Source organism: Notolepis coatsorum (genome assembly GCF_963971535.1).
Source record: "Notolepis coatsorum genome assembly, chromosome: 7".
NCBI lineage: Eukaryota > Metazoa > Chordata > Actinopteri > Aulopiformes > Paralepididae > Notolepis > Notolepis coatsorum.
Genome location: NC_140171.1, coordinates 38,879,774 through 38,895,014, shown reverse-complemented (window position 1 = coordinate 38,895,014; position 15,241 = coordinate 38,879,774). Strand labels below are relative to the sequence as shown.

Here is a 15,241-nt window from a genome sequence, read left to right as displayed (position 1 = left end):
GATTATAGAATGATTTAATTTTCATGGAATTTATAAAATAACTAAACTATACAAGTAATCTATAAAACAAATGATCCCTATCTACCGTATACTACAGTATGTATCCATGACGATGTACTACGTAGGTATCCCTCCCGACCGTGTCTACTTGTGGAGCCAAATGAGTGGCTCCTTTTCCTGTATGAAGATTCCCAGCTGTGTGATGTTGATGTTACTGTGGGATTTCCTCAGGTGTGATGACAGACTTGGGCAGAGTGCGTGCTGTAATCCTCTACCCTCCCATCACATCTACACAGATCCTGCACAGATACAGGGATTAATGCTGACCTTTTAGCAATCCAATCTCCACGTTAGCACAGTGGGCAGGGAGGGAGACAGGGAGACACAGGCAGGTGGACTGGGTTTAGAAGAGACAAAGAGACTTTCTGAGTGTGGTCTGCAATATGGTACACTGATTGGGGAAAGGCCAGTGTCCTACAGTATTTCAGCCAGAAATCTAGTCAATTATCACACACACACACACACACACACACACACACACACACACACACACACACACACACACACACACACACACACACACACACGAATGCGGCACGGTGGTGTAGTGGTTAACACTGTAGCCTCACAGCTAGAAGGTCCAGGGTTTGATTCCCGCTTGGGGACCAGGTCGCCGCATTGCCAGGTACCCAGGTGGGGTATATCCCGGGCCTTTTTGTGTGGAGTTTGCATGTTCTCCCCGTGCTCGCAAGGGTTTCTCCTCCAGAATATAAACCCAATGGAAAAACATGCAGAACAGATCGCTAACGCTGTCATGTCCCTGACGAAGACGGACAGGAGCACTTGGATTGGTTCCCGGGGGCGGCCCCACGCCGCAGCCCGTGTCTGCTCCCGGCTGCCCTTGGGGGGGAAGGACGACGGGATGGGTCAAGCGCAGAGACGATATTTTATTTGTGACCTAAAAATTGCATGTGTGTGTCGCTGCATGACGACATTGTCAATGTGTGCAATGAATAAAGACTTCTTCAAAGTCCAGTTTAATCTTAAATCTTAATGGCATGTCTGGCCCTGTCCAGGAGCCTCCATATTGATTAATGTCACTTTGTTACATTACACAATAAATGGTAATTGGACTGCATTTATATAGCACTTTTAATTTATACAACTTATGCCTCACAGTCACCTATTCACTCACCCATTCACATACCGACGATTATACCATGCAAGGTGCCGACCTGCTCATTGGGGCTTAATGTCTTGCTCAAGGACACTTTGACACGCTGCTGGGAGAAGTCAGAATCGAACCAGGAACTTTACGATTACCAGACATCCGCTCTACCTCCTGGCCACTGCTGCCCACTGTCCAATAGTTAGCATACATCTGTTTCAACAGCGAGGATAGCAGTGTTCTGTCTATAAGTGACTGTTGTTGGTACAAGTTGGCAAACCTTTCTTTCAAGTCCATTTTATTTTTTCTCCTTTTCTCCTATCCCCCAATTTAGTCGTTATGCCTACCACAGACTACCATATGCTGCCCTACTGTCGGTCTGGGGAGGGTGTAGACTACCACATGCTGCTCTACTGTCTGTCTGGGGAGGGTGTAGACTACCACATGCTGCCCTACTGTCGGTCTGGGGAGGGTGTAGACTACCACATGCTGCTCTACTGTCGGTCTGGAGAGGGTGTAGACTACCACATGCTGCCCTACTGTCGGTCTGGGGAGGGTGTAGACTACCACATGCTGCCCTACTGTCGGTCTGGGGAGGGTGTATGTAGAGTCTAGACTACCAAATGCTGCTCTACTGTCTGTCTGGGGAGGGTGTAGACTACCACATGCTGCTCTACTGTCGGTCTGGGGAGGGTGTTGTATCACATGCTGCCCTATACTGTTGGTCCGTGGGAGGTAGAGCAGGCGTCTGGTAATCCGGAGGTTCCCAGTTCGATTTCCACTCCTCCCGGGCAGCGTGTTGAAGTGTCCTTGAGCAAGACACTTCACCCCTAATTGCTCCTGATGAGCTGGTTGGCACCTTGCATGGTTGCCTCCACCGTCGGTGTGTGAATGTGTGAGTGAATGGGTAAAATGTGAGGAACAAATTGTAAAGCGCTTTGGATAAAAGCACTATATAAATGCAGCCATTTACCACATGCTGCTCTACTGTCGGTCTGGGGATGGTGTAGCCTACCACATGCCTCCACCGATACATGTGGAGTCGCCGGCCGCGTCTTTTCACCTGACAGCTAGGAGTTTCACTGGGAGAATGTAACGTGCGCAGAGGTTCACGCTATCTCCCCAAGATCCCCTCCCTGCTGAACAGGCGCCCCTAAATGACCAGTAGGAGTCGCTGTTGCAGTGACCAGGATAACCCCACCAGTTGTCCACCCGCTACGTAAATTAAAATGTATGTGTCTGATAAAGAGATAGGTATATATGGATGAAAAGGCATGTGTCTGATAGGGATATATTATTAAAATATTGTATAATTTTGTATTTTTATATTGTATTATGAATTTGATTAGGGTTTTTACTGTTGTTTTACTTGTCTGTATGACATGTAAATGTTGAGTGTATAAGGGTTTTTATTGTTGTTTTAATGGTCTGTATGTCATGTAAATGTTATGAGTGTATAAGGGTTTTTATTGTTGTTTTAATTGTCTGTATGACATGTAAATGTTGTGAGTGTATACGTCTGTAACTGTATTTTATGTGTTATGGACCCCAGGAAGAATAGCCCCAGCACTGCTGTGGCTAATGGGGATCCAAATAAACTTAAACTTAAACTTAAACACTGCCAAGTGTGTTCGTAGGGACGGCTGACCAAGCCGGAGGTACAGCTGTCAGGAATTGAACCCTGGTCTCTGTGGTAGGCGAGTGCTTAGACCTCTACACTACCCAGCCACACCTTCAAGTCCATATTTATGTTTCTCATTGATGCTATTGAAGAATTCCAATGATCCTTTTAATGGTAGGAATATCTGTACACTGGATTAAGAAGAATTCTTTATTTGTCATGCAGATGAACACACACATGCAAGATGGGCGACCCGGGGACCAATCCAAGTGCTCCTGTCCAGCTTCTTCAGGGACAATCTGCATGTTTTTCCATTGGTTTATCTCTTTTTCTGGAGGGGAAACCCTTGCGAGCACAAGGAGAACATGCACACTCCAGGCCCGGGAGACACCCCACCTGGGTATCTGGCAACCCGGCAACCTGGTCCCCAAGCGGGAATCGAACCCAGGACCTTCTGTGAGGCGACAGTGTTAACCACTACAACACCGTGCCGTTTTTCCCTACCGAAGACCCAGTTGGAGTGAAACCAGGCAGCAGTCCTCCTGTATACTAAAGACATTCTTAGTCGACTAATCTGTCAAATTGTGTGGCCCACGTTCAGTCATTTAGAAGGACCGTTTTAAATCAAGTGCTTACCAGAGAGATGCATAAAATTTTTCAGGAAATAAATCCACATAGGAAAAAGCATCAAAATGACTAAGCGACTAACAAAGACTTGGTCAACTGACATCAAACCGATCGATTAATCAAGTGCGAGGGGGCAGCCCTAGTTGAAACATAGCATAGTGAAGTATCGGCAGCTGTAAGCTAGTGTGTGGATGTTCCTCGGCTTCGGCCTCCACGTTTACCTTTCCTGCACCTAGTTTAAGACAGGTCAGCTGTGCACACTTCTACTCAAATCTAATAGTGTCATCTTTTGGATTTGGATTACAGTCTTGCTTTTCAGGAGCTGGATTACATCATCTTTGTGTAATTTTTATGCCACCACCGGCTCAAACCCTTCAGGGTGAAATGTCCGTGAGGGTGTTGCAAAAGAGTTTGAAGCTCCTCCTCCGCTGATCCTGGATCAAACGTGTTTCGGATTATTTTAATGGTGACATAATCATTGTTAGACTAGAAGACTAGAAGTCTTTATTTGTCATGCAGTTTTTTAACACATACGCGCGAGATGGACGACCCACAGGAACACACACACATGCACTGAGTCGACGATGAAATGTCTCTCTGCACTTTTCCCATCCCGTTGTCCTTCCCCCCATGGGCAGCCAGGAGCAGATAGGGCGTCAACGTGAGTCGCGCCCCGGGGACCAATCCAAGTGCTCCTGTCCGTCTTCGTCAAGGACGCCACAGCGTTAGCGATCTGTTGTGCATGTTTTTCCATTGGGTTTATCTTATCGGGGGGGAAACCCTTGCTAGCACGGGGAGAACATGCAAACTCCACACAGAAAGGCCTGGGAGGTACCCCACCTGAGTACCTGGCATCATGGAAACCTGGTCCCCAAGCGGGAATCGAACCCTGGACCTTCTTGCTGTGAGGCGACAGTGTTAACCACTACACCACCGTGCCGACATTACTCTAATCTAATCTGAGGTGTGTGTTTAGGCTCAAATTCCACCTCTCCAACATGACCCTTGGCATTCCTAGGGCACTGCAGGGGAGGGGGGGGGGGGTGCTCTGGTCGGACTTATACCCAGCTGCCGTGCATCCCACACTGGGCAGAGACAGCGAGGGCCATGGGGGCCTAGCTGGAGAGGAGAGTGGGAGGCCTGATGGGGTAAAAATAGCCAGGGCAGGGGGAACTGAGTGTTTATGGCTGCAGTTGTCACTCCCACAGATAGAGGCAGAGAGGATGCTCACACACACAGAGCGACAGAGAGAGAGAGATACCCAGTGGTACAGGAACATCTAGGCACGGGAGGTTAGGTTCTGGCTGGGCACGGGTTCAGAGGGGAACAGGAAGAGAGGATAGAAGGGTAGTGATCGTGTCTGAGTGAAAATGTGGCTGGAGTTGCATTGGATATGACAGGAAAGGGATAAAACACAGGTTTGACGGGTGCTTTTAAAAGGTCAATGGACACAGTAGGCCAGCCATTGGTTGTTTAAGGTAGACTGGTGGGTTTTCATCGCACAGGCCTTTATTTGGGCGCAAGGTTTGGGTTTGCGCACTGAAGTGTTATTGGGAGCCACTCTCCTGAAGGGAGCTGAGTTTTAGTGGTGGAAAGGTTCAGACAGTTTGACTGGTAACCATGGGTAACGCAGCAATGTGCAGCAAGGCCATTGGGAGCGACACGGATTTGAACCGACAACCTGGCTACTGTGGGGCTGCTCACCCTGGATCAGAAACTGATGACATGCTGGTAAGAGACGGGGAGATACATTACATATTCATATTCATTACAGCTTCTTGGTTGATTTATTACATTGTAGCTTGGTGGTCTTTTGTTTGTCTGTTTGTTTTCTATGATTTGCGTTGCATGGATCCTCCTGCTCCTTCTAGACCAGGTGTTGTGCTCTATGCTGCTGCTGTGTGTGTGTGTGTGTGTGTGTGTGTGTGTGTGTGTGTGTGTGTGTGTGTGTGTGTGTGTGTGTGTGTGTGTGTGTGTGTGTGTGTGTGTGTGTGTGTGTGTGTGTGTGTGTGTGTGTGTGTGTGTGTGTGTGTGTGTGTGTGTGTGTGTGTGTGTGTGTGTGTGTGTGTGTGTGTGTGTGTGTGTGTGTCTTGACCTCGGTTAGGGGGCGGAGCCTTGTCCCAGTCACACCGAGGAGAGGAGGATTCTGCTGACATTACGAGTTAACACACACTGTGCTGTGTGTTCTGCCACAGTATTGACCCCACTATTAAGAGGTTAAAACCTTTCCCTCACTTAATGTCTCAACGCAAGGAGTAAAGGGACTTAGCATAGCATGGGGTGGGAATCACCAGAGGCCTCACGATACTTGAGTCACGATACGATAGTATTGCGATACTAAATGTATTTCGATATGCTGAGTATTGCGATATTAATATTGCGATATATTGCGAATTATTACCTTTTTTCAACTGCAAAGTAAAACTTTGTCAACATGTTTTATCTAATAAAATAAAGTTCAGTCTGTTCATCTCACTTCAATAATTTTTATTGCAGAACATGGTATTTTCTCAAGCAGACAGATGTAAACACTGTAATCTGTGTTGCATGTACCTGACAAACTGAACTGTTTGTATTACAGTCATATTCCAACTTAACTGAATGCACATGTGTGTGTGAACTACTGTACTATTACAGGTATTGAAATGAACAATGCAACTTCCTTTTTTTTTTTTTATAATAATTAAATATCGATACTTGGCATCCCTGTATCGATACAGTATTGCTACGGAAAGTATCGCGATACTACTACGTATCGATTTTTTCCCCCACCCCTAATAGCATGTACTTGGTATAACATGAGGTTTCTCCGCAAGGCACTACTATTTTGTCAGATAAATGTGTTTGTTTGTCAGATATGTTTCGATAACTATATACACATATATATCAGGACATCTGCTTATGTATGGATAATCATATGTTAAGAAATCCATGTTATGCTCATATTTAACAGCATGGTAATGGGAAGTTTGCTTGATGGTGGGACTATGGATTATTATACCATACTATTCTATCATCCGCCATGTTTAAACAAGGTGCAGTTACCTTTCATGGTGACAGAGTGCCAATCTGCCATATAGTGCAGCTTTAATATTTACTTTTATGACTCATTTACACAAGCAAATTGTGTTTCACCCTTAACAATATAATAAAAACCTAAATCCCACAATACAATAATGCAGATAGACCATAAAGAATCCATATCTGTATATTTCCCAGCGCTAACTAAACCCCAACATAAATATTCACTTTTAAATCTGTAACCGCTCACGTTGTCTTGAGGAATGTTTACAGGCGATATGTAAACCAGGTCAGAGGCCAACGGTCCTGTTGGTGTCTGGCTTCTTCAGTTACATTGGCAGAAAAGCTAGGTCCATATATTAGAAGGGTTTGAAACATATAGGTCTAGTTGGTCCAGTTGTGTATGTCATAAATGTAGCTCTGATGTTACAATACACACACACACACACACACACACACACACACACACACACACACACACACACACACACACACACACACACACACACACACACACACACACACACACACACACACACACACACACACACACACACACACACACACACACACACACACACACACACACACACACACACACACACACACACACACTAACTTTAAAATGGCACTTGTGCTTTGTGTGTGTGTGTGTGTGTGTGTGTGTGTGTGTGTGTGTGTGTGTGTGTGTGTGTGTGTGTGTGTGTGTGTGTGTGTGTGTGTGTGTGTGTGTGTGTGTGTGTGTGTGTGTGTGTGTGTGTGTGTGTGCGTGCGTGCGTGCGTGCGTGCGTGCGTGTGTGTGTGTGTGTGTGTGCATGTCTACGGTTTTCAGCCGTATGTCTCCTCTCTCAGTAGTCTATGTGTCTGAAAGTTAAATTTAGATCACAAAGTATTGATGAGAGTGGGAACTCTCTCTATCTAGTGGGAACTCTCTCTATCTAGTGGGAACTCTCTCTATCTAGTGGGAACTCTATCTAGTGGGAACTCTCTCTATCTAGTGGGAACTCTCTATCTAGTGGGAACTCTATCTAGTGGGAACTCTCTCTAGTGGGAACTCTCTATCTAGTGGGAACTCTCTCTATCTAGTGGGAACTCTCTCTATCTAGTGGGAACTCTCTCGATCTAGTGGGAACTCTCTATCTAGTGGGAACTCTCTCTATCTAGTGGGAACTCTCTCTATCTAGTGGGAACTCTCTATCTAGTGGGAACTCTATCTAGTGGGAACTCTATCTAGTGGGAACTCTATCTAGTGGGAACTCTCTCTATCTAGTGGGAACTCTCTATCTAGTGATAAAAGACTCTCCAGCTCAGCGCTCTCTACAACCATCCTACTGTATCTGCTTTTCATGAAACCACCGGTGGTGTAGCAGGCGGCACGGTGGTGTAGTGGTTAACACTATCGCCACACAGCAAGAAGGTCCTGGGTTCGATTCCCACCTGGGGACCGGGTTGCCAGGTGGGGTATCTCTCGGGCCTTTCTGTGTGGAGTTTGCATGTTTCCCACCGTGCCCCCCCCCCCCCCCCCCCCCACCCAGAAAAAGTGATAAACCCAAAGGAAAAACATGCAGAACAGATCGCTAACGTTGTTGCGTCCCTGACGAAGATGGACAGGAGCACTCAGATTGGTTACCGGGCGCGGCACACGCCGCAGCCCATGTCTGCTCCCAGGGGGAAGGACGACGGGATAGGTCAAGCACAGAGAGGCAACCCAATGCATATGTGTGTGTGTTCCTGTGTGTCGCCCATCTTACATGTGTGTGTGTGTTCCTGTGTGTCGCCCATCTTACATGTGTGTGTGTGTTCCTGTGTGTCCCCCATCTTACATGTGTGTGTGTGTTCCTGTGTGTCGCCCATCTTACATGTGTGTGTGTGTTCCTGTGTGTCCCCCATCTTACATGTGTGTGTGTGTTCCTATGTGTCGCTCATCTTACATGTGTGTGTGTGTTCCTGTGTGTCCCCCATCTTACATGTGTGTGTGTGTGTTCCTATGTGTCGCTCATCTTACATGTGTGTGTGTTCCTGTGTGTCCCCCATCTTACATGTGTGTGTGTTCCTGTGTGTCCCCCATCTTACATGTGTGTGTGTGTGTTCCTGTGTGTCGCCCATCTTACATGTGTGTGTGTTCCTGTGTGTCCCCCATCTTACATGTGTGTGTGTGTTCCTGTGTGTCGCCCATCTTACATGTGTGTGTGTGTTCCTGTGTGTCCCCCATCTTACGTGTGTGTGTGTTCCTGTGTGTCCCCCATCTTACATGTGTGTGTGTGTTCCTGTGTGTCGCCCATCTTACATGTGTGTGTGTGTGTGTTCCTGTGTGTCGCCCATCTTACATGTGTGTGTGTGTGTGTGTGTTCCTGTGTGTCCCCCATCTTACATGTGTGTGTGTGTGTGTTCCTGTGTGTCGCCCATATTACATGTGTGTGTGTGTTCCTGTGTGTCACCCATCTTACATGTCTGTGTGTGTGTGTGTTCCTGTGTGTCACCCATCTTACATGTGTGTGTGTGTGTTCCTGTGTGTCGCCCATCTTACATGTGTGTGTGTGTGTGTGTGTGTTCCTGTGTGTCGTCCATCTTACATGTGTGTTTCAGCATTTAGCCTGAAACTTCTAATGACAACGTTACAGTGACTACCAGCCATTGAAAGCTGTTGAGGTTTCGAATTCTAAAATGGAAGACGTTCCAAAGCATCATGCACCTGAAAGGGTTAACGATGATGATGGGGTTGATGTGTATGATTTGTGACTGGCACAGGGGTCGAATTCAACTACTCAGTAGTCAGCTGTCCTAATCTTGCATGAAGTAATTGCATTGAACCTGGTGTATCTATTGATAATAAAAGCATTAAATGTACTCTGAATCAGAATCAGAATATCCCTATTCTGTTACAGCATAGAGGAGTGAACGTCTTTGTTCTTGGCTCCTCTGCCTAGCAGCAGCGTCAACATAAAGTAGTACAAAAAATAAGCAGTAAAGTAGTGTAAATATTTTAAAATTAGCAGCATAGCAATGATATATGAAAGAAGATGTACAATACAATAATCACAATGTAGTCACAATGTGGGGGTGGTGGGTGCAGTGGCAGTATAATAATGTAGCACTGGCTTCTGCATGTGCAAACAGTAGTGTGTGCAAATCAGTACCAGAGAATGGCACTGTATTACTCCAGTCACAGACCGGAAGTCAAACCTCTAGTGTTGTTTGTTCACGAGTCAAACTAAGGAAAAGGCTGTCTGGGAGTCAGTGGTCCGGGCTTTGAGGCTGGTTTCCCGGATTGACAACAGCTGAAACAGTTTGTGGTTGGGGTGGCTGGGGTCCTTAATAATCCTGCAGGCTTTACTGACACATTGTCTGTTGTATATGTCCTGGAGGGAGGGAAGCTCACAACCACAGATGTTCTGAGCAGTTTGCATGACCCTCTGTAGCGCTTTGAGGTCAAGGGCAGAACAGTTTCCATACCAGGCGGTGATGCATCCAGCCAGGAGGCTCTCTGTCTCTGTAGAAGACCAGTCAGGAGGCTCTCTGTCTCTGTAGAAGACCAGCCAGGAGGCTCTCTGTCATGTCTCTGTAGAAGAGACCAGTCAGGAGGCTCTCTGTCATGTCTCTGTAGAAGAGACCAGTCAGGATGCTCTCTGTCTCTGTAGAAGACCAGTCAGGATGCTCTCTGTCTCTGTAGAAGACCAGTCAGGAGGCTCTCTGTCATGTCTCTGTAGAAGAGACCAGTCAGGATGCTCTCTGTCTCTGTAGAGGACCAGTCAGGAGGCTCTCTGTCATGTCTCTGTAGAAGAGACCAGTCAGGATGCTCTCTGTCTCTGTAGAAGAGACCAGTCAGGATGCTCTCTGTCTCTGTAGAAGAGACCAGTCAAGAGGCTCTCTGTCTCTGTAGAAGAGACCAGTCAGGATGCTCTCTGTCTCTGTAGAAGAGACCAGTCTGGAGGCTCTCTGTCTCTGTAGAGGACCAGTCTGGAGGCTCTCTGTCTCTGTAGAAGCCAGTAGAATCTGGGGGCCGATGGCAAATTTCTTCAGCTGCCTATACACCGTTTCGTCGTTACCTAGCAGTTAACTCAGCTGGGTAAACTTCATTCCTGTTGTAGTTCTGACATATCGTATATGTATTCATCCTTCTTGCTAGTGTCAATGCTTCTATTTCTGTACTCTAACATTTTATAATTCTTTTCACTTTCTGTCCCTCCCTGCCTCCTTTCTCTCTTTCTCCTTCTCTCTAGTCGGACAGCAACACCAGTTTCCTGCGGGCTGCCAGGGCTGGGAACATCGACAAGGTCCTGGAGTTCCTGAAAGGCGGAGTGGACATCAGCACCTGTAACCAGGTAAGGTTCACTACCCTTACCTGAAGCAGACACCTGTTACCAATATTAACTCAAACCTGCACAAAGGTGCGTTCAATGCCTCACATCCTACACAGAACAGTTGGAGGATTTGGATCCATGGCCTGGATAGGCATGGATAGGTCTGGCTTGGCTTGGATAGTTCTGGATAGGCCTGGAGAAGCTTGGAGAGGTCTGGATAGTTCTAGATAGGCCTGGATAGGCCTGGATAGGTCTGGATAGGTCATTGACCTGAACCAAACCTGACAGGGAGTCCAGCTTTTGAGTCCAATCAAATGCGGTTAGGTTAATATTATGCAAATAATATTAACCTAACCATTTGGATAGGTGCACTGTGGTGTTGACTATATTACCTAAAGCTGATGTACAGCTCTGCTGCCAACGTTTGCTATTTTGCCAGTTGTACTGTTACAATTTATTAAAGCGACCAAAACAGCAACAGCCAAACAATCCCACCATGATGTGTGTCTAGGGTGACCAGGTGTCCCCCTTTTGGTTGTACTGTCCCACCATTTGACCGAATGTCCCGCGTCCCACATATTGAGAAGATGTCCCTCTTTTCGAAGCAAAAAAAAAACATTGGTCTAAAAGCCCCTCCCTACAGTAAACGTAGCAACCCGCCTCTTGTCCACACACATTGCTCTGCTCGTGTCGCTACCTCATATCGCAGATCTGATTGGTTAGGTAGTAATTTAGCGCTCTGCTCGTGAGAGTGACGCTACCTCATATCGCAGATCTGATTGGTTATAGTAATTTAGCACGCTGTCAAAATGTTGCGCGCTGTCAACGTTTAGCGAGCTGTCAAAAAAGAAAACACAACAACATTACAAGCAAACTATGAATCAAGATGGAAAGCAGTAAAAATAAACTGACCTGCAGTTACAACCAAGACTGGCAAACGACACATGCCTGGGTGAGGCCAATGTCAGGCAATCCTCAGGGAGCTTTCTGTGTTTTGTGTCATAGTTCGTTTTTCAATTGCTCATGGAGGAGAATACGACTTGAAGCGCCACAGTGGACGTGAGTCTCACATGAAAGTGGCTCACCAAAAAGAAACATCCAGATCTATGGATATGTTTCTTCTTAAACCAAAAAATTATAGCCAGACAGACAAGGTCACTGCAGCGGCGATAACAAGCATCTATCACACTGTACAACACTCCCATTCATACAGGTCAGCCGACTGTGGTAGCAAGCTAGCTCCTGTCATTTGGCCAGACTCAGATATTGCAAAAAAAATATTGTGTGGTCGTACAAAAGCTACATCCATAGTTATCCATAGTTATAGAGAAACACAATTTATTTGTATTATTATTTTTGTTCCCTAGTGTTCCCTAGTTCTGCATGTGTTAACAGGGAATATCGAACACAAGACATTCCTGTCAAGTGATAAAGTTTGAATATTTAAAACAGATGTTAGGTGGTAACAAGCCGGCTGCCAGTGCCAAGATGAATGTGGAGAGATATAATTCTGTATTTAATTTGTATTTATTTTGATTTAACCTTTATCTATTTGGTGAAGACGAGTTATTCTAATAAAAAAATTACATTATCTATCTGTCCCACTTTGTCCCACCAAAATCTTACTGTTGTCCTGCTTTTGGACTTTTTGCATCTGGTCACCCTATGTGTGTCTCCAAAGACGACAGGGGTCTCCAACGGAGACAGGGGTCTCTATCAGTTGTTTACACTTCAAATCACTTTAAATCAAATTGTGTATGATGTTTGATTGACATCAGCTCAAAATTAACATTGGTTCTGAAAAAGATAAATGGCAAAAAAGAAAAAAATATCAAATGGTAATTTAATATCCCAGTTGTTTGAACTCCAAGCTTCTGTCCTGTGTTGTTGGCTTGGCTGGTTGAGGTGCATTATGTAGTTCCTTATGCGATGGGCTTATATTTGCTCTTGCATTTAATTTGACCTCTTTATCACAAGTTATTCAGTTTCGTCATAATTTGCTTTTAGTTTTTGCTTCTTTTTTTTTACGTTTTATTTTGTTTAAATGTTTTACATAACAGGGATTTTTATCATAATGATGATAACTCAAATGGAGGAGGTAAAGCTTATTGCATCAGGGGGGAAACACTGCACTCAGTAGTCACACACACACAAATTTATGAAAAGTAGAGTGGGGTTCTCAGTAATGCTGATGCTGTTATATAGCTCTGACTGAGTATCAGCTTACGGTTGTCAGACAGCTGTGAAGCAGAGGTTTTAATCCTGAACTGAATGACACGTCACGCATTGATAAAGTTCATTTATTATCATTTCACGTTTGTCACGTTTACACAAGAGTAGTGCAGAAATGTTTGATGTTGAATGAATGGATGATCATAGCATTTACATATCGCTCTTCTGGATACTCAAAACGTATTCTGGCATTTATATCTCAAAACGCTGATAGAGATCCTAAAGCCCTCCTAGTTTTAATGTAACAACTAGATATGTCTATGATTTCACTGCCGTCTGCAGTGCTTCCTTCCCCTCTTGTTGTCCCTCAGTGCAGCTGTTTGAGCCACAGTATGTACTGGCAGTGTGATAGGGTGACAGCTGGCCTAGAAGATGATACCATGGCACACAATTTGTCTAAAGTCCCCTGGTAACGCTTGACTGAGGCACAAACACACAGAACATACAAACCCATTGGAGGCTGCAGGACGAAGCTGCCAGGTACTCTGTTCAAACTAACTGATTCTCCTTCCGCTATGTCACCGTGACAATGACATCATCCCCATCAGCCATGTCAGCCCCCCCCCCCCTGCGCACACACACACACACACACACACGCACGCACGCACGCACGCACGCACGCACGCACGCACACACACACACACACACACACACACACACACACACTCACACACACACCCCTCCACTCTGAGCTGTAGTTGGCCTGACATCACCACCCCCCCCCCCTCCTCTTTCTCTCTCACAGCTGTTTTCACCCCCGCCTCTTCACCCATCACCCACATTCCACTGAAAGTGGTGTATGGGTGGAGGGGGGATGGGGGCGGTGATTAAAACGGTGTCTACATGTATACTACTAACAGTACAACCCCCTCCCACCCCATCTCCTGTCCTGTCCTCTGGTAGTATGATTTACAGTTGTCACAAGATGTCACAAGGAGGGTGGGGGGCTGTCTGTCTGTTTGTCTGTCTGTCTGTCTGTCTGTCTGTCTGTCTGTCTGTCTGTCTGTCTGTCTGTCTGTCTGTCTGTCTGTCTGTCTGTCTGTCTGTGTCTTTTTTTTATTCTATTTATTTTTGGGCTTTCTGTATTTTTCACCCATCCCAATTTAGTCGTTATGCCAATTCCCTTACTGGTCGTTGTGCGCATTGCCCCACTGTCGGCCTGGGGAGGGTGTAGAACTACCACATGCCTCCTCCGATACATGTGGAGTCACCAGCCGCTTCTTTTCACCTGACAGCGAGGAGTTTCACTGGAGGAATGTAACGCGTGCAGAGGTTCACGCTATTTCCCCCAGATCCCCTCCTTGCTGAACAGGCACCCCGACCGACCAGTAGGAGTCGCAGTTTACAACGACCAGGACACATACCCCACTGGCTTCCCACCCGCTAACACTGCCAATTGTGTTAGTAGGGACGACTGACTAAGCCGGAGGTACCGCTGACAGCTGGATTCGATCCCATGGTCTCTGAGGCGAGTGCTTAGTCCACTGCACTACCCAGCCGCACCTGTCTGTCTTTTTACTGTACTATAATTTTATTGCCTATATTTATGTCTTCTACTATTACCATACCCATACTTGTACCTCCCCTCCCCCCTCCCCCATGCTGCTATGATGCCTAAATTTCCCTAAGGGGATCAATATCAGGAATATCTTATCTTATTTGTCCGTCTGTCTATCTGTCTATCTGTCTGTGTCTGTCTGTGTCTATGTTTATATGTGTGGGCCAAACAACTAGGACATTTGTATTCTTGTCCTATAATTTTGCATAAATAATTTGCCATGTTTCTGCTGTAATGGGTAGCCATGGCGGGAACAATACTCTATACTCTATATCAGGGGTTCTCAAACTTTTTTATACCACGACCCCATTTTATTTAGGATTTGTTTTGGCGACCCCACACTTAATGTATCACGTAATTTCATGGAATTAAGGAATATCAAAATAAAAGCACACGTTGTTGAACTTGATCATGTATTATTTATTAGAACATTTAATTACAGCACTATGTTATCAATACACATTTATAAAACAAGGCATATTTAGCCAAAATATGTTGCCAGAACATAAAAATAAAGCAAACCATTGTTTTTATCTTTTAGATAACGCTAAGGTAGCTGTATTCCAGCGATGTATTCCATAGAATCCTCCTTACGCCCTTTTTTTTTTTTTTTTTTTTTTTTTTTTACTTTTTCTCCTTATTTTTCTATTTTTCTCCCATCCCAATTTCGTGTTTCGAATTCTCCCCTCCCCTGTCTTGAACGTTGCTCGCAT

General features: G+C 45.6%; 1 protein-coding gene across 1 annotated transcript in view; it reads left to right on the top strand.

The window, feature by feature from the left end:
* Nucleotides 1-15,241, top strand: part of LOC311232351 (uncharacterized protein) — a gene marked incomplete at its 5' end in the record, with an annotated part of 144,177 nt that overhangs the window by 714 nt on the left and 128,222 nt on the right. The window contains one exon of the mRNA XM_084319116.1: nt 10,658-10,759. Within this exon, the coding sequence (XP_084175242.1) occupies nt 10,658-10,759 (102 nt within the window). The remainder of the gene's footprint in view (nt 1-10,657; nt 10,760-15,241) is intronic.